General features: G+C 42.6%; 1 protein-coding gene across 2 annotated transcripts in view; it reads left to right on the top strand.

Annotated features, from left to right (window-relative positions):
• The window catches only part of LOC130307746 (annexin A1-like), a 41,596-nt gene extending 15,554 nt beyond the window's left edge, over window positions 1–26,042 (top strand). For both annotated transcript variants that reach the window (XM_056552189.1, XM_056552190.1), the window contains 9 exons: window positions 2,155–2,268; window positions 3,030–3,120; window positions 4,644–4,723; window positions 19,473–19,529; window positions 19,678–19,771; window positions 19,877–19,972; window positions 22,208–22,266; window positions 24,466–24,588; window positions 25,794–26,042. In XM_056552189.1, the coding sequence (XP_056408164.1) occupies window positions 2,155–2,268; window positions 3,030–3,120; window positions 4,644–4,723; window positions 19,473–19,529; window positions 19,678–19,771; window positions 19,877–19,972; window positions 22,208–22,266; window positions 24,466–24,588; window positions 25,794–25,853 (774 nt within the window). In that variant the 3' untranslated portion in view covers window positions 25,854–26,042. The remainder of the gene's footprint in view (window positions 1–2,154; window positions 2,269–3,029; window positions 3,121–4,643; window positions 4,724–19,472; window positions 19,530–19,677; window positions 19,772–19,876; window positions 19,973–22,207; window positions 22,267–24,465; window positions 24,589–25,793) is intronic.
• Window positions 26,043–26,533: the final 491 nt, after the last annotated feature.

A 26,533-nucleotide genomic window follows, 5' to 3' on the forward strand; every position in this document is an offset into this window, starting at 1 on the left:
TTTTTGTGTTTTTTTCTTTCTTCTCGTTTCAGATCCGTGTATGCAGAGGATTATGATGGATTCGATGGATTACCACGGATGAACAGGATTTTTTTTATATTTTAATAAAATGGTTAACGAGGGCTGTGGGGGAGTGTTTTTTAAAATAAAATAATTTTTCTTTTTTATTGAATATTCAGGCTTAGTTATGGAGGCTGTCTAATAGACAGAATCCATTACTAAGTCAGGGCTTAGCGCTAGCCCAAAAACAGCTAGCGCTAACCCCCAATTATTACCCTGGTACCCACCACCACAGGGGTGCCGGGAAGAGCCGGTACCAACAGGCCCGGAGCGTCAAAAGTGGCGCTCCTGAGCCTAGGCGGTAACAGGCTGGCGTTATTTAGGCTGGGGAGGGCCAGTAACAATGGTCCTCGCCCACCCTGTTAATGTCAGGCTGTTGCTGCTTGGTTGGTATCTGGCTGATACTGAAAATAAGGGGAACCCTATGCGTTTTTTTTTTTTTTTTATGAAAAAAAAAAACGCATAGGGTTCCCTGTATATTCAGTATCAGCACGATACCAACAAAGCAGCAACAGCCTGACATTACCAGGGTGGGCGAGGACCATTGTTACTGGCCCTCGCCAGCCTAAATAACACCAGCCTGTTACCGCCTAGGCCAAGGAGCGCCATTTTTGACGCTCAGGGCCTGTTGGTACCGGCTCTTCCCGGCACACCTGTGGCGGTGGGTACCAGGTTAATAATTGGGAGTTAGCGCCAGCTGTTTTTGGGGCTAACACTAAGCCCCGGCTTAGCCATGGATTCCGTCTATTAGACAGCCTCCATAACTAAAAAAAAAATGGAAAAAATATTTTATTTTAAAAAACACTCCCCCACAGCCCTCGTTAACCATTTTATTAAAATTTAAAAAATAAAGTTCATCCGTCGTAATCCATCGAATCCGTCGTAATCCTCTGCATACACGGATCTGAAACGAGAGGGAAAAAAAACATAAAAAAATAGGTTAGGACATTTTTTGCGCTCTCTGCAGGGGAGAGCGCCCATAATGCAATGTCTACTTAAACAGTGAGCCTCCAATTGGTGCAAAACTACAACTCCCAGCATGCCCAGACAGCCTTTGGCTGTCTGGGCATGCTGGGAGTTGTAGTTTAGCAACAGCTGGAGTCTCCCTGTCGGGGTAGACACTGGCAGAAGGGTCTGTTCCCATTATCCAAAACGGACAATGTGAACAGAGCTTCAGACTAGCCTGAATATGTATGTAGCTCTGCCCCTAATGACATCATCACTAGGGGGCGGAGCTACACTGACCTGCAGTGACAGATACGAGGGAGGTAAGTGAACCTCCTGTTCTGTATACACTATATACAGCTATCTATATATAGCTGTATATTCTGTATACCATCCAAAGGGGCTATAGGAGCAGGGAGTCCTGTCAGTCTGGTGACAGGATTCCCGGCGGCTGTATAGTATACACGGGTACACTCTGCCCCCCTGTATACTATACGGCCGGGGGAGGTGAGTAGTGATGCTATACATCACTCCTCATCTCCTTACACTCTGTGGACCGGGCGCTCAGCATCCGACCCACAGAGTGGTACCTGAAGACAGTGAGAAAACTGCAACAGGGGACAAATTTGGCTGTTTCCACGCACCAGGGAAAACGCCAGAAAACTGTCAAAACTCAGGAAAAACCGGTGGCAGTTTTTCTGGCGTTTTTGCTGGCGTTTTTTTAGGTGTACAAAAAAAAAAAACAAGTGGAAACCTAGCCTAAGGCTGTCCACCAATGTACCTCATCTCACCTGACAGAGCTTGAGAGGATTTGCAAAAATCTCCGAATTCAGGTGTGCAATCCTTGTGGCATCATACTCAAAAAGACTGAAGGCTTTCATCTCTGCCAACTACTGAGTGAAGTGTCTTAATACTTATGTCAAATCTATTTTCACTTTGTCATTATAGGGTATTGAGGGCAGTATGATGGGGAAAACTTAAATGTTGTTGATTTAGCACAAGGCCACAACATAAAAACATGTTAAGGTTTCTGAAGATTTTCTCAATGCATTATACAGTATTACTTGAGATCCTCATGAAAATATATATGTACCATATTGCATATGGACAGAGATTGTTTTATGGACACAACTTTCTTTTTGTTTTTAGTCTCTGGAAGATGCTCTAAAGAAAGCTTTCAGTGGTAAACTTGAAAAGTTTCTCCAGGATATGATGAAAACCCCAGCTGAGTTTGATGCTGCTGAACTAAAAGCTGCAACAAAGGTATTGGACTATTGTGTTGCATCTCCTGTGAGGTGCTCTTGTGTATTTTAACCTATCATTTTGTTCAGGATATACAGACGACCACCTTTAAAGGAGATCTACAGCGGTATGTAACTTATCCCCTATCCGCAGGATAGAGGATATGTGCTTGATAGTGGGGTCCCAGAAGTTGATCTTGCATACAGGGACCCGGCATTACCACGGCTCTGCGCGGCTGGTGCTTGTGTTGTCAACCACACTGAGGTTGACAGACACATCCCCTCCATTCAGCTCTATGGGAGAGGTGGGGATGCATGAACGCTGCATCTCCACCTCTCCCATAGAGATACATGGAGGGGGCATGTTGGCCGCAGAGTCATGCTGCGGCCGACACGTCTCCTGCATGGGGAGAGCCACGGCAGACCCGGGGCCCCGTACAGGAGACTGTGGGGGGTCCCAGCGGTTGTACCCTCCAAAATCTAACACTTATCCCGTATCCTGTGGATAGGGGATAAGTTATATACCGCTGCAGGTCTCCTTTAAAATCCTTATCACTTTGGCAGTTACCAAAAGTGTTAAAAATTGTTGTGCAACTTTTCCAATTGCTAGGATGTTGCATATTAAAATAAAATAAGATAAAGGGAAGTAGTTTATGATAAACCCATCATGTAGCTACCTTTCCTTTTAATATATTTACAGTATGGATCAGGTGAAATCATATTGCTAGTCAGTGAAAGAGAATGCTTTAACAGTGTTTTTTTTACTCTGTAAATCTGTTAAAGGGTGCTGGGACAACTGAAGACACACTCATTGAAATTTTGGCCACAAGAACAAATCAGGACATCAAGAAGATGAAAGAAGTCTACAAAACAGGTATCTAGTTAATGATGGTTTAACCACAGATGCAACATTCTTACTTTGCCTCATGGCTCAGTATATCAGTATATCCCAATGTGTCACAACATGACTAGCTTTGAAAAAAAAAAGCTGCATCCCTGTCTGGTGCGGATCCAGCGTGTCCATTCATCCGGCATCTAAACTGAGACGCCAAATGAATGTGAACTTTCCCATTCAAATGAATGGGATCAGTTCTAGCATCAGTTTGCCTCCAACGCATTTTCTACAGCGCCGGAGGGAAAAGATGGCGGCATGTCAGACATATGTAGAAGAGGCCTTAATTAGATTCAAGGAAAGGGTGGACACATCAATAACTGTTGTTTCTTAACCTTATATTTAGTATTTTCTGCCACATGAGAAAAATTTATCCTAATATTTGGTAGATTACTGCTAAAGTGCAATTCATTTACATTCACATAGGACCGTTTATCTTTATGTGAGTAAGTTTTCAATTGTTGAACTATAACTAGAATCCTAAAGAAAGAAAAATATATTAAGGATTAATGTGTATAACTTTTTTTGTATCAAAACAATAATTCCATACTATCTGGTTTATTTACTGTATAACAACTAGAGTCAGCTGGTGGAAAAACATTTAAAACTTCGAGCACCCTTTTGGTGTTCTTGTCGTACCTATAGAACCCTTGTTAGAAAAACCTTTTAGTTGTCCATTGTTGAAATTACAGATGTTATTATACACAGTGGGCCTCATTAACTAAGAGTGGAGTGTACTTTGATGTGGTAACATTAGTAAATTTATAGTTGTTGTTTTATTTTATTTATTTTTTATTAAATGTCAAGGGCACACCCTTTTTTTTTCCATCAGCCACTCCTTTTTTCAGGTTTTCTGAGTAAAGTGGAGTGTTAGTAGGATTTTTTGATTTTTTATTGCAAATTCTGGAGCACGAAATAAGCAGCACAAAAACCTTAGAAAATACACTTTTCCATTGATTTTCCATGAGTACACTATTGGATTAAAAATATGTCACATATTTTTTTTCCTATTTTACAGTTGTATTTTTCTATTTATTTTACGATATGTAAACATAGCCTTAAAGGGTAATTCCAGGCCAAAACTTATATATATATCAACTGGCTCCGGAAAGTTAAACAGATTTGTAAATTACTTCTATTAAAAAATATTAATCCTTCCAATAGTTATTAGCTTCTGAAGTTGAGTTGTTGTTTTCTGTCTAACTGCTCAATGATGACTCACGTCCTGGGAGCTCCCGGGATGTGACATCATCATTGAGCAGTTAGACAGAAAACTTCAGAAGCTAATAACTATTGGAAGGATTGAGATTTTTTAATAGAAGTAATTTACAAATCTGCTAAACTTTCCGGAGCCAGTTGATATATATATATATATATATATATATATATATATATATATATGTATATATAAAGTTTTTGCCTAATACCCCTTTAACCTAGACAATGTGTTTTAAATCAATTCAAATATCAAATAACATATCCAATATTAACTTTTTGCTTTTTAGTATATAAAACTGATGTTGAAACGGATATCACAGAGGATACATCTGGAGATTTTCAGAAGGCTTTGCTGGTTCTCTTAAAGGTATATAGTCCATAACTAATGACCATAGTGTACTTGCCATAAAGGCAAACCCTGTCACTGCTATGAAGCCCAAGGTAAGAAGGGAAATCTTTTTTTTCTACATGTTGGGAGGAGAAAATGTGCATGCAGCACAGTAAGGGTCTATTCACACGGCAGAATTCTGGCTTGCGGAATTCTGCCTCAAATTAAAGCCCATAGACTTCTATAGGATTCCACACTCCCATTTACACTTCTGAATTTCCGCTTGCAAAATTCTGGGGGGTATGTCACATTTAGGAAGCCCCTATGGTGCCAGAACAGCAGAAAACTCCCACATGGCATACTATTATGGAAACTACACCCCCCAAGGAACGTAACAAGGTGTCCATTGAGCCTTAACACCCCACAGGGTTAGACAACTTTTTGTTAAAGTCGGATGTGTAAATGAATTTATTTATTTATTCACTAAAATGCTGGTCTTCCCCCCAAATGTAAAATTTTTACAAGGGGTTATAGGAGAAAATGCCCCCCAAAATGTGTAACCCCCATCTCTTCTGAGTATGGAAATACCCCATGTCTGGACGTCAAGTGCTCTGCTGGCGCACTACAATGCTCAGAAGAGAAGGAGTCACATTTGGCTTTTGGAAAGAAAATTTTGCTGAAAATGTTTTTGGGGGGCATGTTGCATTTAGGAAGCCCCTATGGTGCCAGAACAGCGAAAAAAACAAAAAAACACATGGGATACTATTTTGGAAACTACACCCCTCAAGGAACGTAACAAGGTATACAGTGAGCCTTAACACCCCACAGGTGCTTGACAAATTTCTGCTAAAGTTTGATGTGAAAATGAAAAATTAGATTTTTTTCACTAAAATGCTGGTTTTACCCCAAATTTATCCTTTTAACAAGGGTTAATTGGAGAAAAAGCCTCCCAAAATTTGTAACCCCATTTCTTCTGAGTATGGAAATACCCCATATGTGGATGTAAAGTGTTCTGCGGGCAAACTACAGTGCTCAGAAGAGGAGGAGTGCCATTGAGCTTTTGGTGAGAGAATTTGGTTGGAATAGAAGTGGGAGGCCATGTGTGCCCCCCGTGGTGGGAGCCCCCCGTGGTGCCAGAACAGTGGACCCCCCACATGTGACCCCATTTTTGAAACTACACCCCTCACAGAATTTAATAAGAGGTGCAGTGAACATTTACACCCCACTGGCGTTTGACAGATCTTTGGAACAGTGGGCTGTGCAAATGAAAAATAAAATTTTTCATTTTCACGGACCACTGTTCCAAAAATCTGTCAGACACCTGTGGGGCGTAAATGCTCACTGTACCCCTTATTACGTTATATGAGGGGTGTAGTTTCCAAAATGGGGTCACATGTGTGGGGGGTCCACTGTTCTGGCACTATGGGGGCTTTGTAAACACACATGGCCTTCAATTTCAGACACCTTCTCTTGCCAAAAGCCCTTCCCTTCTAAGCATTGTAGTTCACCAGCAGAGCAATTTAAATCCACATATGGGGTAGGTTCTTCCTCAGAAGAAAGGGGGTTACAAATGTATTTATTTTTTCCTATTCTCCCTTGTGAAAATAAAAAATGTAGGGCAACACCAGCATTTTTTTTTATTTACACATCCAACTTTAATGAAAATTTGTCAAACACCTGTGGGGTGTTAAAGGGAACCAATCATCAGATTTTACCTTATATAATGCTTGGCAAAGCGTTATATAGGGTAAAATCTTTATCCTCACCATCCCCGGGGGACGCTCCTGCCTGCGGGGATGGCGAGGATATGAACTTATAAACTAGTCCCCGCTGGCCCCGTAAGTAGTCCCCTGGGCGGGGAGCCCCTCTTACTATGTCCTGTTACTTCGGTCCACAGTGACGCCCCCTCGGCTTGATTGATGGACCGCATCATCATTCTGCTTACTGAACAGACGGAGCAGAGCGATGACGTGACCCGTCAATCAAGCCTAGGGGGCGTCGCTGCTGGCCGAAGTAACGGGACTAGGTAAGAGGAGCTCCCCGCCCAGGGGACTACTTACGGGGCCGGTGGGGATTAGTTTATAAGTTCATATCCTCGCCATCCCCGCAGGCAGGAGTGTCTCCCGGGGATGGTGAGGATAAAGATTTTACCCTATATAACGCTTTGCCAAGCGTTATGTAGGGTAAAATCTGATGATTGGTTCCCTTTAACCCCTTAACGACGCAGGACGTATATTTATGTCCTGCGCCGACTCCCGCCATATGAAGCGGGTTCGCGCCGCGATCCCGCATCATATCACGTTGGTCCCGGCGCTCATCAACGGCCGGGACCCGCGGCTAATACCACACATTGCCGATCGCGGCAATGTGCGGTATTAACCCTTTAGAAGCGGCGGTCAAAGCTGACTGCCGCTTCTAAAGTGAAACTGAAAGTGACCCGGCTGCTCAGTCGGGCTGTTCGGGACCGCCGCGGTGAAATCGTGGCGTCCCGAACAGCTGACCGGACACCGGGAGGGCCCTTACCAGCCTCCTCGGTGTCCGATCGACGAATGACTGCTCCGTGCCTGAGATCCAGGCAGGAGCAGTCAAGCGCCGATAACACTGATCACAGGCGTGTTAATACACGCCTGTGATCTGTGTAAAAGATCAGTGTGTGCAGTGTTATAGGTCCCTATGGGACCTATAACACTGCAAAAAAATGTAAAAAAAAGTGTTAATAAAGGTCATTTAACCCCTTCCCTAATAAAAGTTTGAATCACCCCCCTTTTCCCATAAAAAAAATAAAACAGTGTAAAAAAAATAAATAAATAAACATATGTGGTATCGCCGCGTGCGTAAATGTCCGAACTATAAAAATATATCATTAATTAAACCGCACGGTCAATGGCGTACGCGCAAAAAAATTCCAAAGTCCAAAAAAGCGTATTTTGGTCACTTTTTATACCATTCAAAAATGAATAAAAAGTGATCAAAAAGTCCGATCAAAACAAAAATTATACCGATAAAAACTTCAGATCACGTTGCAAAAAATTAGTCCTCATACCACCCTGTACGTGGAAAAATAAAAAAGTTATAGGGGTCAGAAGATGACATTTTTAAACGTATAAATTTTCCTGCATGTAGTTATGATTTTTTCCAGAAGTGCGACAAAATCAAACCTATATAAGTAGGGTATCATTTTAACCGTATGGACCTACAGAATAATTATAAGGTGTAATTTTTACCGAAATATGCACTGCGTATAAACGGAAGCCCCCAAAAGTTACAAAATGGCGTTTTGTCTTCGATTTTGTCGCACAATGTTTTTTTTTCCATTTCGCCGTGCATTTTTGGGTAAAATGACTAATGTCACTGCAAAGTAGAATTGGTGACGCAAAAAATAAGCCATAATATGGATTTTTAGGTGGAAAATTGAAAGGGTTATGATTTTTAAATGGTAAGGCGTAAAAAACGAAAGTGCAAAAACGGAAAAACCCTGAGTCCTTAAGGGGTTAAGGCTCACTATACCCCTTATTACATTCTGTGAGGGGTGTCGTTTCCAAAATGGGGTCACATGTGGGTATTTATTGTTTTGCGTTTATGTCAGAACAGCTGTAAAATCAGCCACCCCTGTGCAAATCACCAATTTAGACCTCAAATGTACATAGTGCGCTCTCACTTCTGAGCCTTGTTGTGCGCCCACAGAGCACTTTACGTCCACATATGGGGTATTTCCGTACTCAGGAGAAATTGCATTACAAATTTTGGGGGTCTATTTTCCTTTTACCGCTTGTGAAAATTAAAAGTATGGGGCAACACCAGCATGTTAGTGTAAAATTTTTTTTTTACACTAACATGCTAGTTTAGACCCCAACTTTACCTTTTCATAAGGGGTAAAAGGAGAAAAATCCCCCCAAAATTTGTAATGCAATTTCTCCCGAGTACGGAGATACCCCATATGTGGCCCTGAACTGTTTCCTTGAAATACAAAGCGAGAGAGCACCACGTGCATTTGACGCCTAAATTGGGGATGTGTTTCCCAAACAGGGTGTCTCCAGCTGTTGCAAAACTCCCAGCATGCCTCCTTGAAAGTCAGTGGCTGTTCGGCAATACTGTGAGTTGTTGTTTTTCAACAGCTGGAGGCTTAGTTTTGGAAACAGTACCGTACAAGACTTATTTTTTTTTTTTTTATTGGGGGGGGGGGACTGTGTAGGGGTATATAGTGTTTTACTTTTTATTTTGTGTAGTGTAGTGTAGTGTTTTTAGGGTACATTCACACTGACGGAGGTTTACAGTAAGTTTCTCGCTGGGAGTTTGAGCTGCGGCGGAAAATTTGCCGCATCTCAAACTTGCAGCGAAATCCCCTGTAAACCTGCCCGTGTGAATGTACCCTGTACATTCACATGGGGGGGGGGGGGGCAAACCTCCAGCTGTTGCAAAACTACAACTCCCAGCATGCATTGATAGACCATACATGCTGGGAGTTGCTGGTTGGTTGCGAAACACTGAGAGTTTGTCACTTAACTCAGTGTTTCGCAACCAGTGTGCCTCCAGCTGTTGCCAAACTAGAACTCCCAGCATGTACAGTCTCTCAGTGCATGCTGGGAGTTGTATTTTTGCAACAGCTGGAGGCACACTGGTTTCGAAACACTGAGTTAGGTAACAAACTCTGTTTCACAGCCAGTGTGTCTCCAAAACTGCAACAATCAGCATGCATTGACAGCCTAAAGGCATGCTGAGAGTTGCAGTTTTGCAACAGCTGGGGGCACACTGCTACAACTCCCAGCATACCCTTTGGTAGTCTGTGCATGTTGGGAGTTGTTGTTATGAACAACTGGATGCACACTTTTTCATAGAAAAAATGTGCCTCCAGCTGTTGCATAACTACAACCCCCAGCATGCACAGGCTACCAAAGGGCATGCTGGAAGTTGTAGTTGGAACTCCAGTTATTGCAAAACTACAACTCCCAGCATGCCCTTTGGCTTTGCATGCCGAGAGTTGTTGCTAAGCAACAGCAGGAGGTGAACAGGCCTCACCTCCTGCTGTATCCTGCCGCCGGGACCGCCGCGCTGTATCCTTCTGCCGGACCGATCCTGCTGCTCCTGACGCCATCACCGATCCTGAGGGGACCCCCCACCGGACCAGGGCAAGGTAGGAGACCCCTGCTGGCGCTGGTCTCTGCTCCGATCTCCGTCCTCAGCAGGTCCGTGATTGATCGGTTGTTCCGACCGATCAATTACCTGATCGTGAGGCGGCACCCGTGCCACCTCACTCCTGCTGCGGAAGGGTGAATGGGGCTGTCTCGGAAAGCCCCATTCACCCTTTTTTCCGGGTCTCCAGGTCACCAGTGACCCGATTGACCCGGAATAACCGCAAATTGCATGTCTGAATCGATGCGCAATTTGCAGCGATCACCAATATGGGGGGACCTCAGGATCCCCCTGGGCGATATGCCTGGATGCCTGCTGAACCTGCAGGGGCCTGAAGAAAGCAGGGCATACCCATACGCCCTGAGTCCTTAAGGAGTTAAGGACACTTTTTTGCAATTCTGACCACTGTCCCTTTATGCAGTAATAACTCTGGGATGCTTTTACCTTTTATTCTGATTCTGAGATTGTTTTTCTGTTACATATTCTACATTAAAATAGTGGTACATTTTTGTCATTACATGCATCCTCTCTTGGTGAAAAGTCATTTACATTTTTCGAATTTTGAAACTCTCTGCTTGTAAGGAAAAAATGGACATTCCAAATACCGTATTTATCAGGGTATACCACGCACCGGCCTATAACACGTGCCCTCATTTTACAAAGGATATTTGGGTAAAAAAAGTTTTTTACCCAAATATCCTTGGTAAAATGAGGGTGCGTGTGTGTGCATGTGTATACCCCGATACACCATCAGGAAAGACAGGGGGAGAGAGGCTGTCGCTGCCCGCTTCTCTCCCCCTGCCTTTCATGGGGTCTAGAGCTCTGCTGCCGCAGCTTCTCTCCCGCTGGCTATCTGCGCCGCTGCCCGTTCTCTCCACCTGACTATCGGTGCCGCTGCCCAGTTCTCTCCCCCTGACTATCGGTGCCGCTGCCCGTTCTCTCCCCCTGACTATCGGTGCCGGCGCCCCATTGCCGGCGCCGATAGCCAGGGAGAGAGAAGAGGCGCCGGCAATGGGGCAGCGGCCCCGACAGACAGGGGGAGAGAAGGGGCAGCGGCACCCATTGCCGGCGCCGCTGCCCCATTGCCTCCCCATCCTCGGTTGTATAATTACCTGTTGCCGGGGTGGGGTCCACGCTGCTTCAGGCCTCCGGTGTGCGTCCCATGCGTCGTTGCTATGCACTGCACGGCGCAGCACAATGACGAGTGACGTCATTTCGCCGTGCAGCGCATAACAACGACGCAGGGGACGCCACACCGGAGGCCTGAAGCAGCATGGACCCGACCCCAGCAACAGGTAATTATACAACCGGGGATGGGGGAGGCAACGGGGCAGCGGTGCCGGCCATGGGTGCCGCTGCCCCTTCTCTCCCCCTGTCTGTTGGCTCCGCTGCCCCATTGCCGGCGCCGCTTCTCTCCCCCTGGCTATCGGCGCCGGCAATGGGGTGCCTGCACCCATAGTCAGGGGGAGAGAACGGGCAGCGTCGCCGATAGCCAGGGGGAGAGAACGGGCAGCGGCACCGATAGCCAGGGGGAGAGAAGGGCCAGCAGCAGGGCTCTAGACCCCAGGACAGGCAGAGGCAGAGAAGCCGGCAGCGCTGGCGGTTTCTGCACCTGCAAAGCCGCTGCAGTTCATTGATTTAAAGCGCCCGCTTTAAATCATTGAACTGCAGCGGCTTATTGCCGTATAACACGCAGGTAGACTTTAGGCTAAAAATTTTAGCCTAAATAGTGCGTGTTATACGCCGATAAATACGGTAAATTATATATTGATTCACAAATACATAGAGGGACAATTTAGTAGGCTTTTTTGCTTAAAATTGTCACAAAAATGTCTCATGTATGACTACTCTATTTTTTGAGTGACTTTTTGATTGTGCAGTGCCCTAAGCAAAAAATAAAAAACTTGCCTACCAAATTAAAAAGTTATTTTTGACTTGCAGTGGTCAGAGATTAATCAAGTGCGAAAGTCGCAAAAGAGTCGAATCACATGAAAAAACCTACTAAAGTTACTCCAGTTTAGACATGGGGCAGAAAAAGCCACTACCAAAGCAAAAAAAATAATTACAAAAATTGCATGAAAGAAATTTATCAACAGGCTTAAACCAGTTGATAAATAGGTCGCACATAAGCTAAAAAATTGTAAGAAAAAATTAACTAAAAAAAGGAATACATAAGCAAGCATTGATAAATGTCCCCCAATATGTATACTTTATGTTGGCTTCATAAAGTTGACATGTTTTTACTTTTTGAAGACAAAGTACTTCAAAGTATAGCATCAATTTTCAAAATTTCCACGAAAATTTCTAAATCAGAATTTTTTAGGGACCAATTAAGTTTGAAGTGGATTTGAGGGGCCTTTCTGTGAAAAATGCCCCATAAATGACCCCATTATAGAAACTGCACCCCTCAAAGTATTCAAAATGACATTCAGAAAGTTTGTTTACCCTTTAGGTGTTTCACAAGAATAGCAGAAAAGTGGAGGAGAAAAATCTAAATCTGCATTTTTTACACTAACATGTTCTTGTAGCCCCATTTTTTTCATTTATAAAAGTGGTATAAGAAGAAGAAGCCCCCCAAAATGTGTAGCCCAATTTCTCTCGAGTATGGAAATACCTCATATGTTGACATAAAGTGCTTTGCTGGCTCACAACATGGCGCTTTGCTGAAATGGTTTTTGGGGGGCATGCGGCATTTAGCAAGTCCCCTGGGTGTCAGAACAGCAAAAAAAAAGTAAAATAAAAAACAACACATGGTACACTATTTGGGAAACTACGCCCCTCAAGGAATGTAACAAGGGGTACAGTGAGCCTTAACACCTCACAGGTGTTTGATGGGTTTGCGTTGAACTTTTTAACACTTAAATTTTTTAACACTAAAATAATGGTGTTACTCAAAATTTTTCCTTTTTACATAGTGTAATCGGAGAAAATGGACCCCAAAATTTGAAGCACAATTTCTCTTGATTAAGAAAATGCCCCATATGTGGATGTTAGGTGCTCTTCTGGCACACTGCAGGTCTCAGAACAGAAAGAGCGCCATTGGACTTTTGGAGAATTTAGCTGGAGTTGAAGTCGGTGCCATGTGCATTTACAAACTTCCCATGGTGCCAGAACAGCAGAAACCCCCACATGTGACACCATTTTAGAAACTACACCCCTCAAAGAATGTAACAAGGGGTACAGTGAGTACTTACACCTCACAGGTATTTTGAACAGTGGGCCGTAAAAGTGAAAAATTTGATATTTAACACTAAAATGATGGTGTTACTCAAAATTTTGTGTAATAGGAGATAATGGACCCCAAAATTTGAAGCCCAATTTCTCCCAATTAAGAAAACGCCCCATATATGGACGTAAAGTACTCTGCTCGCAGGGCCATGTGCATTTGCAAACCTCCCATGGAGCAAGAACAGCAAAAAAAACAAACATGTGACACCATTATGGAAACTACACCCCTCAAGGAACGTAACAAGGGTAACAGTGAGTACTTACACCTCACAGGTTTTTTTAAAGTGAGCCATAAAAGTGAAAAATTTGATTTTTCGCACTATATTGATAGTGTTTCCCCAAATGTTTCATTTTCACATGGGGTAATAGGGGGAAAAGGCCCCCAAAATTTGTAGTGCAATTTTGCCTGAAAAAGAAAAATGTGGATTTAAAGTGCTCTGTGGATGCACTGCAATGCTCATAATAGAAAGAGTGCCATTGGGCTTTTGGAGTGAAAAGCTTGTTGGAATTGAAGTCAGGGGCCATGTGCATTTACAAAGCCCCTATTGTGCAAGAACAGCAGCAACCCCACAAATGTGACACTATTTTGGAAACTAAACCACTCAAGAAATGTAACAAGGGTTATAGTGAGTACTAACACCTAACAGTTTTTTTGAACAGTGGGCCGTAAAATTTTTAAATTTAATTTTTAACACTGAATTGCTGGTATTAACCAAAAATGTTTTAGTTTCACAAGTAGTAAGAGAAAAAAAGCTCCACAAAATTTGTAGCCCAATTTCTCCAGAATAAGGATATTCCCCATATATGGCGGTAAAGCACTATGCGGGTGCAAAACAGGGCTTAGGAGTGACACAGCACCAATGATATTTGAGGCCTAAAGTGGTGATTTTCACTGCAATGGTTGAGGTTCTGACATAAAATCTATAAAACCCCAGTGAGTGACCCCAAGTTTTTAACTACACCCCTCAAGGAAGGGGCACAGTGAGTACATACACCTCACAGGTTTTTTTTTGAACAATGGGCTGTAAATTGAAAAAAGAAATTTACATTAAAATGCTGGGGTTACCCAATTTTTTACATTTTCACAAGGGGTAATGGAAGAAATTGGGTTACATATTTTGGAGGGCTTCTTCTCCTGACTATGGAAACACATCCACATATGGGGTAACGTGCTCGGCGGGCGCACAACAAGGCTCAGAAGTCATAGAGGTCTGTTTGCACTTGATGCCTACAGCAAATCAGTAGCTGACGGTTACATATATTCAGAGGAAAATTCAAAAATGAAACACCCACATGTGACACCATTACAGAAAGTACTCACCCTGAGGAATGGGTATAGGGGTAAAGTGGAAATTTTGATTGCACGGGTGTTTCCTAAATTTATTTTCCAAGAATAGATGAAGGGAAGCTTTTGAAAATTGCAATTTTCAACCTATACTCTGCTTCACCTCTCTGGGAACAACTAACATGTGACTCCGAATTGGCGCCTGGAAATACGACAGAGCTCATGATGGAGAACTCTTCGCATTTGAGGCCGATGTATCTTACGGACCTGACAGTTACATACATTCAGAGGAAAATACAAGAGAGGAACACACACATGTGAGCCTATTACAAACAGTACACCCCCTAGGGTAAGTGTATAGGGGTGAAGTGGACATTTGGAACAGACGGGTGTTCCCTAAATTTATTTTTGAGAAATGGATGAAGTGTAGTTTGGGGGAACTGAAAATTGCAAATTTTGTACTGATATGCCAATTATTTTCCCAGAATGATGACCCAGAGTATAGCCAAAGTAAAAATTTTGTCCACCCCAAACCCTATGCTCTGAATCATTATTCTGGGAATGTGATGTGTGTGGCCGTCCCTATTCAGTTACATCAAATGTACACCCCGCTCAGGTGGGGAGAGAGCGCTGCGCATTTGAGGCAACTTGCAAATCCCAATGCTGTTGACTCTGTGTCCCATGACCCAATTTTGGGGGTAAAAAAAAACATATCAGGGGTATTGGAAAAGAGGTTTTGGGTTCTTTTTTGGGGGGAGGGGGGGTGTTTGGTGTCAAAATTTGAAAGACAATGGCCCTGATTTATCAATCTGTCTGAGACAGAAACTGGAGTGATTTTCCCAAGCAACCGATCACAGCTCATGTTTTATATCTTATTGAGCTCTGGTAAAATGAAAGCTTAGCCGTGATTGGTTGCTTGGGAAAAAACTCCAGTTTCTATCTCAGACAGATTGATAAATCAGGGCCAATGTACTCTGGACTGGTACATTGGAGTAGAATTCTGCGAAATTAAAATTATGGAAAAGGATAAAAAATGTAGTGTTCCATGGAAGTGTGATACTCCCTAAAGCAATCTCTAATGCAGAGGCCAGGATGATAGGGGCAAGTGTCACATTGAGTGGTGGTGTCATTTCGAATCCCCCTCCTGTGACACACTCTGCATTTTTTCTGGGATTGTCCCTTCTTTTCGGTGTGGGGGACCTCACCTGGAAAGTGTAGGCCTGGGACGATCTGACCTGATCTGAGGTGCTCTGACCTGCTCTTTGGCGGTCACCAAAGATTAGGGCCTATAGAACTTCCTCTTGAAAATCCAGGAATGTCCCTGTGTTGCCAGCATACTGTGACAGTACAAAAGCATTGTACATGGCAACCTGTACCATGTAGACCGCAACTTTTTTGTACCATACCTGTGTTTTCCGCATGGCATTATGTGGCTTGTGGACTTGATCAGACAGATCAACTCCCCCCAAATACTGATTGTAGTTAATACAATCAGGCTTGAGGACCAGCCCTGCGGTAACTCGCACATGGACAGGGTCGCTGTCGTTCCCATGAATTGTGGTGAGCATAAGGACATCCCTCTTATCCTTCTACCTGACCAGCAACAGATTTTCATGGGAAAAGCGACGGGATTCACCCCGGGGGATAGGAATTTGGAGGGGATAGGTCATAAGGCCTCTTTGATTCTTCCGCACTGTCCCACCGTGGATCTGGTGGCACGTAAAGGTGGTAACCTTTATCCAGCAATGGGTGCAAAAGGTTACAAACTATTTTCCTGCTAACACCCAGAGTGGCAGGACATTCTGGCGGTTCAATATGGGAATCTCATCCCTCGTACACTATAAACTTGCAAGTGAACCCTGAGGTACTCTCGCAAAGTTTATACATCTTCACACCATACCGTGCCCGCTTGGTGGGAAAGTACTGGCGGAAGATGAGTCTCCCCTTAAAGCTGATGAGAGACTCATCACTAGAGACCTTCCGTCCAGGGACATAGGCCTCCCAAAATTTGGCCCCGAAGTGATTGATGACCGGCCTGATTTTATACAGGCAGTCATAGGTGGGATCACTTTGTGGGGGACATGCCGCATTATCAGCATAATGCAAAAATTTCTGAATGGCTTCGAACTGGGGATGTGTCATGGCCATACTGTAGAGCAGGGTCTGGTAGAGGATGTCCCCACTCCAGTACTGCCTGACACTTTTTTTTTTTAACTAGGCCCATATGCAGCACAAGGCCCCAAAATGTCCTCATTTTGGTTGCATTTACTGGGAACCAGCCATCTGGCCTAGCTAAAAAGGAGCCTGGGTTTTTGGCGACAAAATGTTGGGCATACAGATTAGTCTGGTCAACCATCAGACTGACAAAGTCGTCACTGAAATAATAACTAAAATAGTCCATTTCAGTGATCGCGACGATGTCAATCTTGATTTCTGAGTCGCCAACAAACTCAGGAATCACGGGCTCATGGTCCGCTGGCTGAGTCCAGACAAGTTCTCCGGTACGGGGCACCAGTGAAATTGACTCGGGGGGAGTTTGACTAGTATGAGCGCCAGGGGGACTCATACTAGCATGGGGCACAGGGTCAGGAGCAGAGGAGGTTTGCAGCCTCTCATGGCGGCATCTCCGCTGCCTTGGTGGCTCATCATCAGAAGATGATGAGGAATACGAGGAAGAAATAAGGAAGGTGGGGTCTTCCTCGTCCTCACTGGCGCTTTCAGTGTCTGAGGTAGGTAAGGCATATGCCTCCTCTGCTGAAAATGCCCTGCAGGCCATTTCCCTACTCTAATGGGGGGGGGGGTGAAGTGTATATTTGGAGGGAAAACTTTATTGGTGTGTGTGCTGCGTGTGGTACGATACTTCCTACCCTAATCCACCCAAACCTACCCTAACCTACAACCTAGCCCTCCCTAAGGACAAAAATATAAAAATATAATATAAAACGAAACCTAAAACAAAAGAACTTTTAGCACAAAAAGTCCTGCGCCACAAAAAAAAATGTGTTTACCTAATCAGTGGTGTATGCACTGATTAGCACTTGGTGGCGGCAGGGGGTGCAGAAGTCAGTGGGGGTCTGGACACTCAGTCCAGATCAGTGGCTGGTGGCACTAACACAGACACCCACACAAAAACCAGAGCTAAGATTAGTCTACACAGCACAGGCCTGCTATTGGTGGCATGGACCAAAAAAGAAAATAAAAAAAGCCGCCCACTCTTTTATATGGAAGAGGGTCAGCCACACAGCAAAAAAAAAAAGGTCTGTTCCCCCCAATAAAATTCTGGGGGCAGACCACAGCGACCCTGTAGGGCCCGTTTCACACAGCTAAAGGTTCTGTGGACCCGCAGACACCTACAGACGGTACACCGCAAAAAATAATATATATATATATATATATATATATATATATATATTTCTTTTTTCAACCCCTAAAGATCTGTCCCTGCTTAATTAAACTGTCCCTAAGCTCTAACGTGCCAGGGGGCACAGAAAGAAACCATGCCAAGGGGCACTTTTTTGGCTGTGAGGGGGCAGATGCAGAATAAGGCTCCATCCTGCTCAGCACCAGACGAAAAATGGTGCTGAGCAGAGCAGAGCAACAAGCTCCTGCTCTCCTCCCCCTCCCCATATACTGTGATTGTTGCAGTCACTACGACTGCCCAATTACAGCTGTTCTGTGGGGGGGGGGGGGGGTTGGGTGGCAACACTGCCACCTCCCAGGACAGGACAGTACAGAGGATGATCTGTGGTGTATATTACACCACTGATCATCCTCCTTTTCTGGGTCATCGGGTCACATGTGACCTCAATGACCTGGAATCGCCTTAAATCGCTGGTCTGAATTGACGCCGATATGTAGGGTCTCAGGTCCCCCCTCGGCGCTTTGCCAGGATGCCTGCTGAACGATTTCAGCAGGCATCCCGGTCCCCGCCCGGCGAGCTGCGGGAACCGGAATTTCTGAGGGCGTACAGGTGCGCCCTGAGTCCTTAAGGGGCTAAGGTTGATACTGTGATACTGAGAAAACACTGGGACTGTACACTTTGCTAAAGGTTTTTCTGGACTTATAAATTGATGGCCTATTCTTGGGGCTAGCCATCAATATCTGATCAGCTGGGGTCCAACACCTATTACGCTAATCACCTATTATGCTAATACACTTTTACTAAAGGTTTTTCAGGACTTATAAATTGATGGCCTATTCTTGGGGTAGGCCTTCAATATCTGATCAGCTGGGGTCCAACACCTATTACGCTAATCGCCTATTATGCTAATACACTTTTACTAAAGGTTTTTCAGGACTTATAAATTGATGGCCTATTCTTGGGGTAGGCCTTCAATATCTGATCAGCTGGGGTCCAACACCTATTACCCTAATCATTTGTTTTCCAGAGCTGCAGTGCTCGCATAAACAGAGACAGAGCATGGAAACATACAGCTCTGTACATTATGTAGTGGCCATGTTGTGTCACTGCAGCTCAGCTCCCATTAAATAAATACTAGATGATGAGGCCCATACAAAGTGCTTTTATGTGGCTTTTACACGTACTGCATAGAATTCTGATTGATTAACATGCTTATGTGTTAACATTTTTTAATGATTTCAGGAAATATACTTGATTCTTTTTATCAATTTCTATAATAATGGGTCCTATCTTAACAAAATGATTTTATGACACTAACAAGATGTATATGCTGCAGTGTTATGATGTGTGAACCTAGCCTTAAAGGGGTACTCCGCTGAAAAACATCTTATTTTAAATCAACTGGTCCCAGAAAATTAAAAAGATTTGTAAATTACTTCTATTTAAAAATATCAATCCTTCCTGTACTTATCAGCTGCTATATGGTCCACAGGAAGTTCTTTTCTTTTTGAATTTCCTTTCTGTCTGACCACAGTGCTCTCCTAAAATGGACAGAGGTGTCAGCAGAGAGTACTGGTCAGATAGAAAGGAAATTCAAAAAGAAAAGAACTTCCAGTTTACCATATAGCAGCTAAGTACTGGAAGGATTTACATTTTTAAATAGAAGTAATTTACAAATCTGTTTAACTTTCTGGCACCAAATGATTTAAAAACAAGTTTTCCAGCAGAGTACCCATATAAGCCTATAAGCAATAACTAATTGTCATTGCCTTACTTTGTTTCAGGGGGAACGTAGTGAAGACTGCTATGTCAATGAAGATGAAGCTGAAAAAGATGCCAAGGTAAGTCTATATATATATATATATATATATATATGTATATGTATATATATATATATATATATATATATATATAGGATTGTTATGGTATGCATCAATATTTATTGATTAATAGCTCTCGTATACATAAATGTGTTTTATATTTTACTAGGCACTGTTTGAAGCTGGAGAAAATAAGAAAAAGGCTGATGTAGATGTATTTATAACAATTTTTACCTCAAGAAGCTATGCACATTTAAATAAAGGTAATGATAAGAATAGTAATAACAATAATATGAAGTTTGCACTATTCATGTATTCTTTATCACAAAATGTTCTATAATAATTAAATATAAAAATTATGTTTGCAGTATTTCAAAACTATTCAAAGTTAAGCAAACATGACGTAAACAAGGCTCTGGATTTGAAGCTGAAGGGAGATATTGAGAGCTGCTTGGTGGCGATTGGTATGTACTGCTTCATTGTTTTTTAACTGCTTTGTATTCACCATTGAAATCAACTGGAAAAATGCAAAAAAAAAAAATTATAATAATAATAAAATTGCATGTTCAACATAAAGTATTGCACAAGCATTACGCTACTGTGCAGAGACAATGTAATAACACTTCCTAAAGAACACATAAAATCATTTTGTGTGTGCGGTGCCTTCGAAAAGCTTGGGGGCGCAAAGTAGAGTCTGCTGGTACTCATGGTGTCCTTCCCTCAACAACAAAGAGGTCACTTATGTCACAGATGGCTAGAGTGGGCATTTGGACCCCAAGTGTGTTCCCCAGAGATACCACAACATTGTCAATGATGAGGGGCAGAACTAATTGCCTATAGAATGCATTCCCTGGGCCACCTTGCTGGTGGTATGTGGAAGGCCTGTGGTGAGATGTGTGCAGTGTAAACCAAGACAATGGGGCTCAAAGGGTGTTTTAATATAATGGACAACTTTTACTAAACCTCTTCCACAGAGTGGAGGCACATACTCTATCTTGGACAGTTCTTACAAAACAATATTTGCTGTAGATGATGGCCAATGTTACTAAAGGTTTTAATCTATATAAAATGTAGATGTTTACTTGAGAAGTTCCTGAGTTTGGTAAATTCCCCGAAGACTTTGGAAAACTCTGTGGCTTGGCTTCCAACAGAACACATTCATCTGGCCTGGCCTGACTACAAAGACACAGATTTGCTTAGCAGCCCTGGAATATTGTTATCTCCTGAGTCTGGTAGAAAGTTCAGAAGAAAGTAAGAAGTAAGACCATAAAGGGGTAGTCCAGTGCTGAAAAACGTATCCCTTATGCTAAGGATAGGAGATAAGTTTCAGATCGCGGGGGGTCCGACCACTGGGGCCCCCCACGATCTCCTGTACGGGGCCCCAGCTTGCTGGTTAGATAGCGGGTGTTGACCACCGCACGAAGCAGCGAACGACACGCCCCTCAATGCATCGCTATGGCAGAGCCAGAGATTGCTGAAGGCATCGCTCCGGCTCTGCCATAGAGTTCTGCTCTGTATAGAGGGGTGTGTTAGCCGCCGCTTCGTGTGGTGGTCAACACGCCCCCCTTCCCGCGGGCTGCCGGGGCCCTGTACAGGAGATTGCGGGAGACCCCAGCAGTCGGAACCTTGTCCCCTATCCTTAGGATGGGGATAAGTTTTTCAGCACTGGATATATCCTTTAAAGGGGTATTCCAGCTTTATACATCTTATCCCCTATCCTTTGGATAGGGGATAATATGTACGATCACAGGGGTCCCGCCAGCAGCGTGACCCCTGGGATCATACATCTTATCCCCTATCCTTTGGATGGAGAAGAAGATGTATAAAGCCGTAATACCCATTTAAGGCCAGGGTAAAGACTTTACAGAGGATATTGTAGTCCTCTGCATAGTAGCCTGTACTGGTACACTTAAACCCAATAAGCTTTAGCAACTATGCTCAAACTCCAGACAGTAAGGGGGAGATTTATCAAATCCTGAGCAGAAGAAACCTTGACCAGTTGCTCATAGCAGCCAATCAGATTACTTCTTTCATTTGCCAGAGACCTTGCTAAAAATGAAAGAAGTAATCTGGTTGGTTGCTATGGGCAACTGTTCAATTATTCCTTTCCACAGGTTTTGATCAATCCCTCCTCAATCCACAAGCCCTGAAGTAGAATGACCTGTGGCCACAACGCAGCAACAAACTAGACTTCTGTTGGGAGTTAATTATAACCACCTATTTACCAGAAAATTCTGGTGCATTTTGGAGAATGCCATTACCTTGTTACATTAGAATAGTGCAATTGTGTGATATGGTCAGGTGATTCTTCTTTGAACCACACAAAAAATACTTGTACAGGGACACTGCGACTCCAAAGATCTTCTTCCATCTTCCATGAATTGCGGGCTGGAGGCGGGCCTGCCAGCTTGGTTTGAATATTCATTGTGGCAGGTCATCTGAGCACTCACATGACCCGCGACAATGGATATTCAAATCGAGCTGGCGGGCTCGCCTCCAGCGCACAGTTCACAGAAGATGGAAGAAGATCTTTGGAGGGACAGATCTCCAGGGTGCATATAGGAGTCAGTGACCCCTCATCTGTCTCCTAATCACCCAAAATATAATCCAGTGTATTGAGTTTAGTGTGGGTGAACAGGATGACCGTTTTCCTTTAAATTATTAAGAATAAGGCAATAACTCTTATTTTTCACATATAGCAAAAGTTGCTGAAAGCAAACCGCGCTACTTTGCGGAAAAGCTACACCATGCAACAAAGGTAAGACTAATGCATATAAATATATATTTTTCATGTATTAATCAACGTCATACTGTAATACTTCATCAATAGTAATAACATACAAAAAGTGCATACACATAAATGTGAGGTTTCACATTATGACACCTGTACAAGACATAGACCCAAAGACACTAAGAAATCTGAACATGGAATTATACAAAAATTCTATGAAGAAATACCCACTGTGTCAGTTAAGAATTGACTTTATAATTGCGTATCTGGGATATGTTATTAGTAACAGGTTGCACAGATACTGAACAAAGAGATTATGCTGATGAATAATATTTTGGCTAGAGATAAGTGAACCTTGGACTCTGGAATAAAGTTCTAATTCTGACCAACCTATTTCTGTCCAAACTTGTACTTCATCAGTAGCCCAGAATGTGTGTATAACCCTATTTAAGAGCCCTAAAAGCCCTGTATAACACTATTAAGTCATGTAGGGGTATATCTATGTACTTCAAAGCTGTTTACAAAGGGGTACTCTGTGGGGGGGGGGGGGATTTAGAATCAACTGGTGCCAAAAGTTAAACAGAATTGTAAATTACTTCTATTTAAAAATATTAATCTTTCCAGTACTTATCAGCTGCTGTATGCTCTACAGGAAGTTGTTTAGTTCTTTCCAGTTTGACAACAAGGCTCTCTGTTGACACCTCTGTCCTTGTCAGGATCTGTCCAGAGCAGGAGAAGTTTGCTATGGGGATTTTCTTCTACTCTGGACAGTTCCTAAAACGGATAGAGCTGTCAGCAGAGAGCACTGTGGTCAGGCTGGAAAGAACTACACAACTTCTTTGCAGTATACAGTACAGCAGAGGATGAGTACTGGAAGAATTAAGATTTTTAAATAGAAGTAAACTACCAATCTTTTAAACTTTCTGTCACCAGTTGATTTGAAAACATTTATTTCCCACCAGAGTACCCCTTTAATGCAAAGCTAATTTCAAAGTTTTGATAACATGCATAGCTATGGGTAAACGAATGGTACCGGGTGGTAAGTAACAGGATGAATAAAAACAAACTGCACTATCAGATTTTCTATGCTTTTTATTTTATTTTAAATAAAGTCTTTTAGGAGGCAGATGTGAGGGGGTAATATGCACACACAGAGGTATCTAAAGGAACACTTTCTATAGTGGATCTGACATCACCCCTATGCTACATCCTTATTGGCTGGGAGTGCTATTTGAAAGGCACTATGGGGTTACCTGAGGTCCTTTGATCCTTACCACTTCTCCTTTCTGCCCCATGACTGATGTTATTTCAGCAGGTTCTACCGAGCTGAACCACCCTTAGTAAAATTCTAGCCATGTTCTACAGGTTCAGTTGGCTTATCTCTAATGTTGTCACTTTTTAACCATGTGGTTCAGTTTCAGATGAGCCCTTTTCAGTGCACCCTGAGTTCAGGTTTTTACTCCTCCTCAAAATCTGTGGGAAAACTTGGCAGCAAATAATCAATTCTTGTTAAGTTCTACCACAGGAGAAATTAAGTATTACACAGTGCCCATTGAAAATAATTGACTGTCAATGAATGAATGAAAATATTCCTCCAGAGAGACACTTTCCACTTAGGCTAACTGATGGGGCTTCTGAACAAGGGATGCTCTCTTTGACTAAAATCCCAAATTTTTTTAAACATGAGAACCTGAGGACACTTAAATTTGGATTTGATCTTTGCTTTTGGCTAAGTGTACATTTCATCTTCGATATGAAATAATAGATAATGATGTATAGACTATTTGTAGACTTTGTTATAATAACTTAAAGGGGTACTCCTTCCCTAGACATCTTATCCCCTATCCAAAGGATAGGGGATAAGATGTCTGATGGCGCGGGTCCCACCTCTGGGGACCCCCGCGATCTCGGCTGCAGCACCCCAGATATCCGGTGCATGGAGCGAACTTCGCTCTGTGCCAGTTGACTGGTGATGCATGGTGGAAGCTTGTGATGTCACTTTTACGCCCCGCTCATGACATCTCAGCCATGCCCCCTCAATGCAAGTATTTGGGAGGGGGCATGATGGCACGAGCCTACAGCACTGAACATGATGCTCCGATGCACGGAGATCCTATGGATAGGGGATAAGATGTCTAGTGGCGGAGTACCCCTTTATGAACAATAAATTAGAGGCATGTTATTTCTTTATTTATTTTTTACTAAATCAGTCTCTTCTTCTTATAGGGGTTGGGAACTCGTAACAAAGTAGTTAACAGGATAATGATTTCACGACAGGAAATTGACATGAAAGCCATTAAAGCTCAGTTTAAAGAGATCACTGGCAAATCTCTACGTGATGTTCTCATGGTATGCATTCATTGTTTTTTTTTTTATATTTTGTTTAATATTATCTTAATATTTTTTTAATATTATGTTATTCATAAACTAATGCCCATTGGCATTACATTTTTGTCATCAGTTCTCACCAATTATGGTAAGATCTGGTCAGCAATCTAATGTTCATTGGCGCTTCAAAGTGTTTCCTTAATGTCAGTTGTGACAGTATTATGACTAATGGCCCATATTTATGAATTTGGTCAAGCCCAGGAGAGATTTGCCCATAGCAACCAATGACAGCTTAGCTTTCATATAATACAGAGCTTTGGTAAAGTGAAAGCTGAGCTGTGATTGGTTGTTATATGCAAATAAGAAAGTTTGGTCTTTCCTTCTTATGGGTTAAAATGATTCACTTCACAATTATCCCCTCCAGTTATCATATTCGTCAAAAAAACTTCTATATATGTTAAACTAAGGCTGTGAGGGGTGCTTAGCAGCAGCTTCTGTTATCCATAGGCTTAAGAATATTTGAAGGTTACCTGTCTTGAAAAGAAAAAAAATTGTCTATGGGCTCTCTGCCAATCTGTAAACTACTTCTGCAGCTCGCAGAGTAGAGCCAAGTGGGGAGGATCAGAAATGGTCTGGTACAGTGCTGCTGCCTATTTGTCTAAGCACCCATACATCCAATACATCTACCAATAAAATCTTACGTTTAAAAAAAAAAAAAAAATGTAATACAGGTATCCTTGAAAGCATATATTATATTTGCTCATGATATATGCATTCCATAAATGCTATTATAGCCTATGGGTGATGTATTTGTTCATCGGATACATTACTTTCAAAATAGGCTAAAATAGGCTTTTCATCTGTTTACCAGATGAAAAGTTATCAAAAAGCTTATGACACATGTATACATAGATGCCTGTAACTAATGCCAACTATTACTTGTAGTGTAATGTCCAATTATTGAAAGCATTTTTTGAAGAATCCTATTGGATGGAATAGTGTGTCTGCTATGTTGTTCCATTCTTAATTTTTTTTAAAATACTGATATATGCTGATCATATTGAGGCCAAAAGGACACTCTTTTAGCCTCAATTGGGCAATGTAAGGCTAGGGCATCATTTCCATTGTACATTGGGGACTTTAAAATTAGTACTTGATTTCTGTGTTTTTAGTAACTGTGATTTTTAGTGATTGAACATATTCCTTTCATATTCCTTTCATTTTAGGAGGAAACTAGTGGTGACTATGAGACCGCACTTGTTGCCCTCTCTGGCTATGATGAGTAATAATGCAATAGAAACTCGGATGGTAAAAAAAAAATAACAATCTTCATAATCCTCAATACAAGTAATGTGGAAAAAGTTATAGATAGACCTTGACTAGCTCTAGTGTCTAAATATATTATTAACAAAAGAAGGTACCAAATGGAAAATGTAATGGATGCTGATTTTTTTTCTTGTAAAATAAAGTTTATACATCAGAAACACTTTAGCTTTACCATTTATTTGTAATACTAAAGATTTTATTGCCATATTCATTAATATATATCTAAAGCTATCGCAACAGCTGTGACTGCTTTCCATAGGCATTTTTGCATCTCTTTAGATAGTAAAGCATAGTTCTAGTGACAAATGAAACCTTGAATGTGCTTCTTGGTGGACAGTTACTCTACATCATGGGTGTCAAACATGCAACCCGCGGGCCGCATGTGGCCCACAATGAATATCTTTGCCCGGGACACAAGGATGCCCCAGTTACCTCTCTGCGGCCCCACGTTAACTTTAAAAACACAGGGGCTGCCGGGAGGTAGCACACACAGGGACGTCACTGATGTCCCCTGCGTGTGACCATAGAAAAGCAGAGCAAAGCAGTGAGGAGGACACACACGCATGGTAAGTCACCAGCGGCACGTCATCTTCAGTGCTCTGACCACCGCTCCTCTCCGGTCCCTGGACATACTGCTATG

Source organism: Hyla sarda, chromosome 1 (assembly GCF_029499605.1).
Source record: "Hyla sarda isolate aHylSar1 chromosome 1, aHylSar1.hap1, whole genome shotgun sequence".
NCBI classification, from domain to species: domain Eukaryota; kingdom Metazoa; phylum Chordata; class Amphibia; order Anura; family Hylidae; genus Hyla; species Hyla sarda.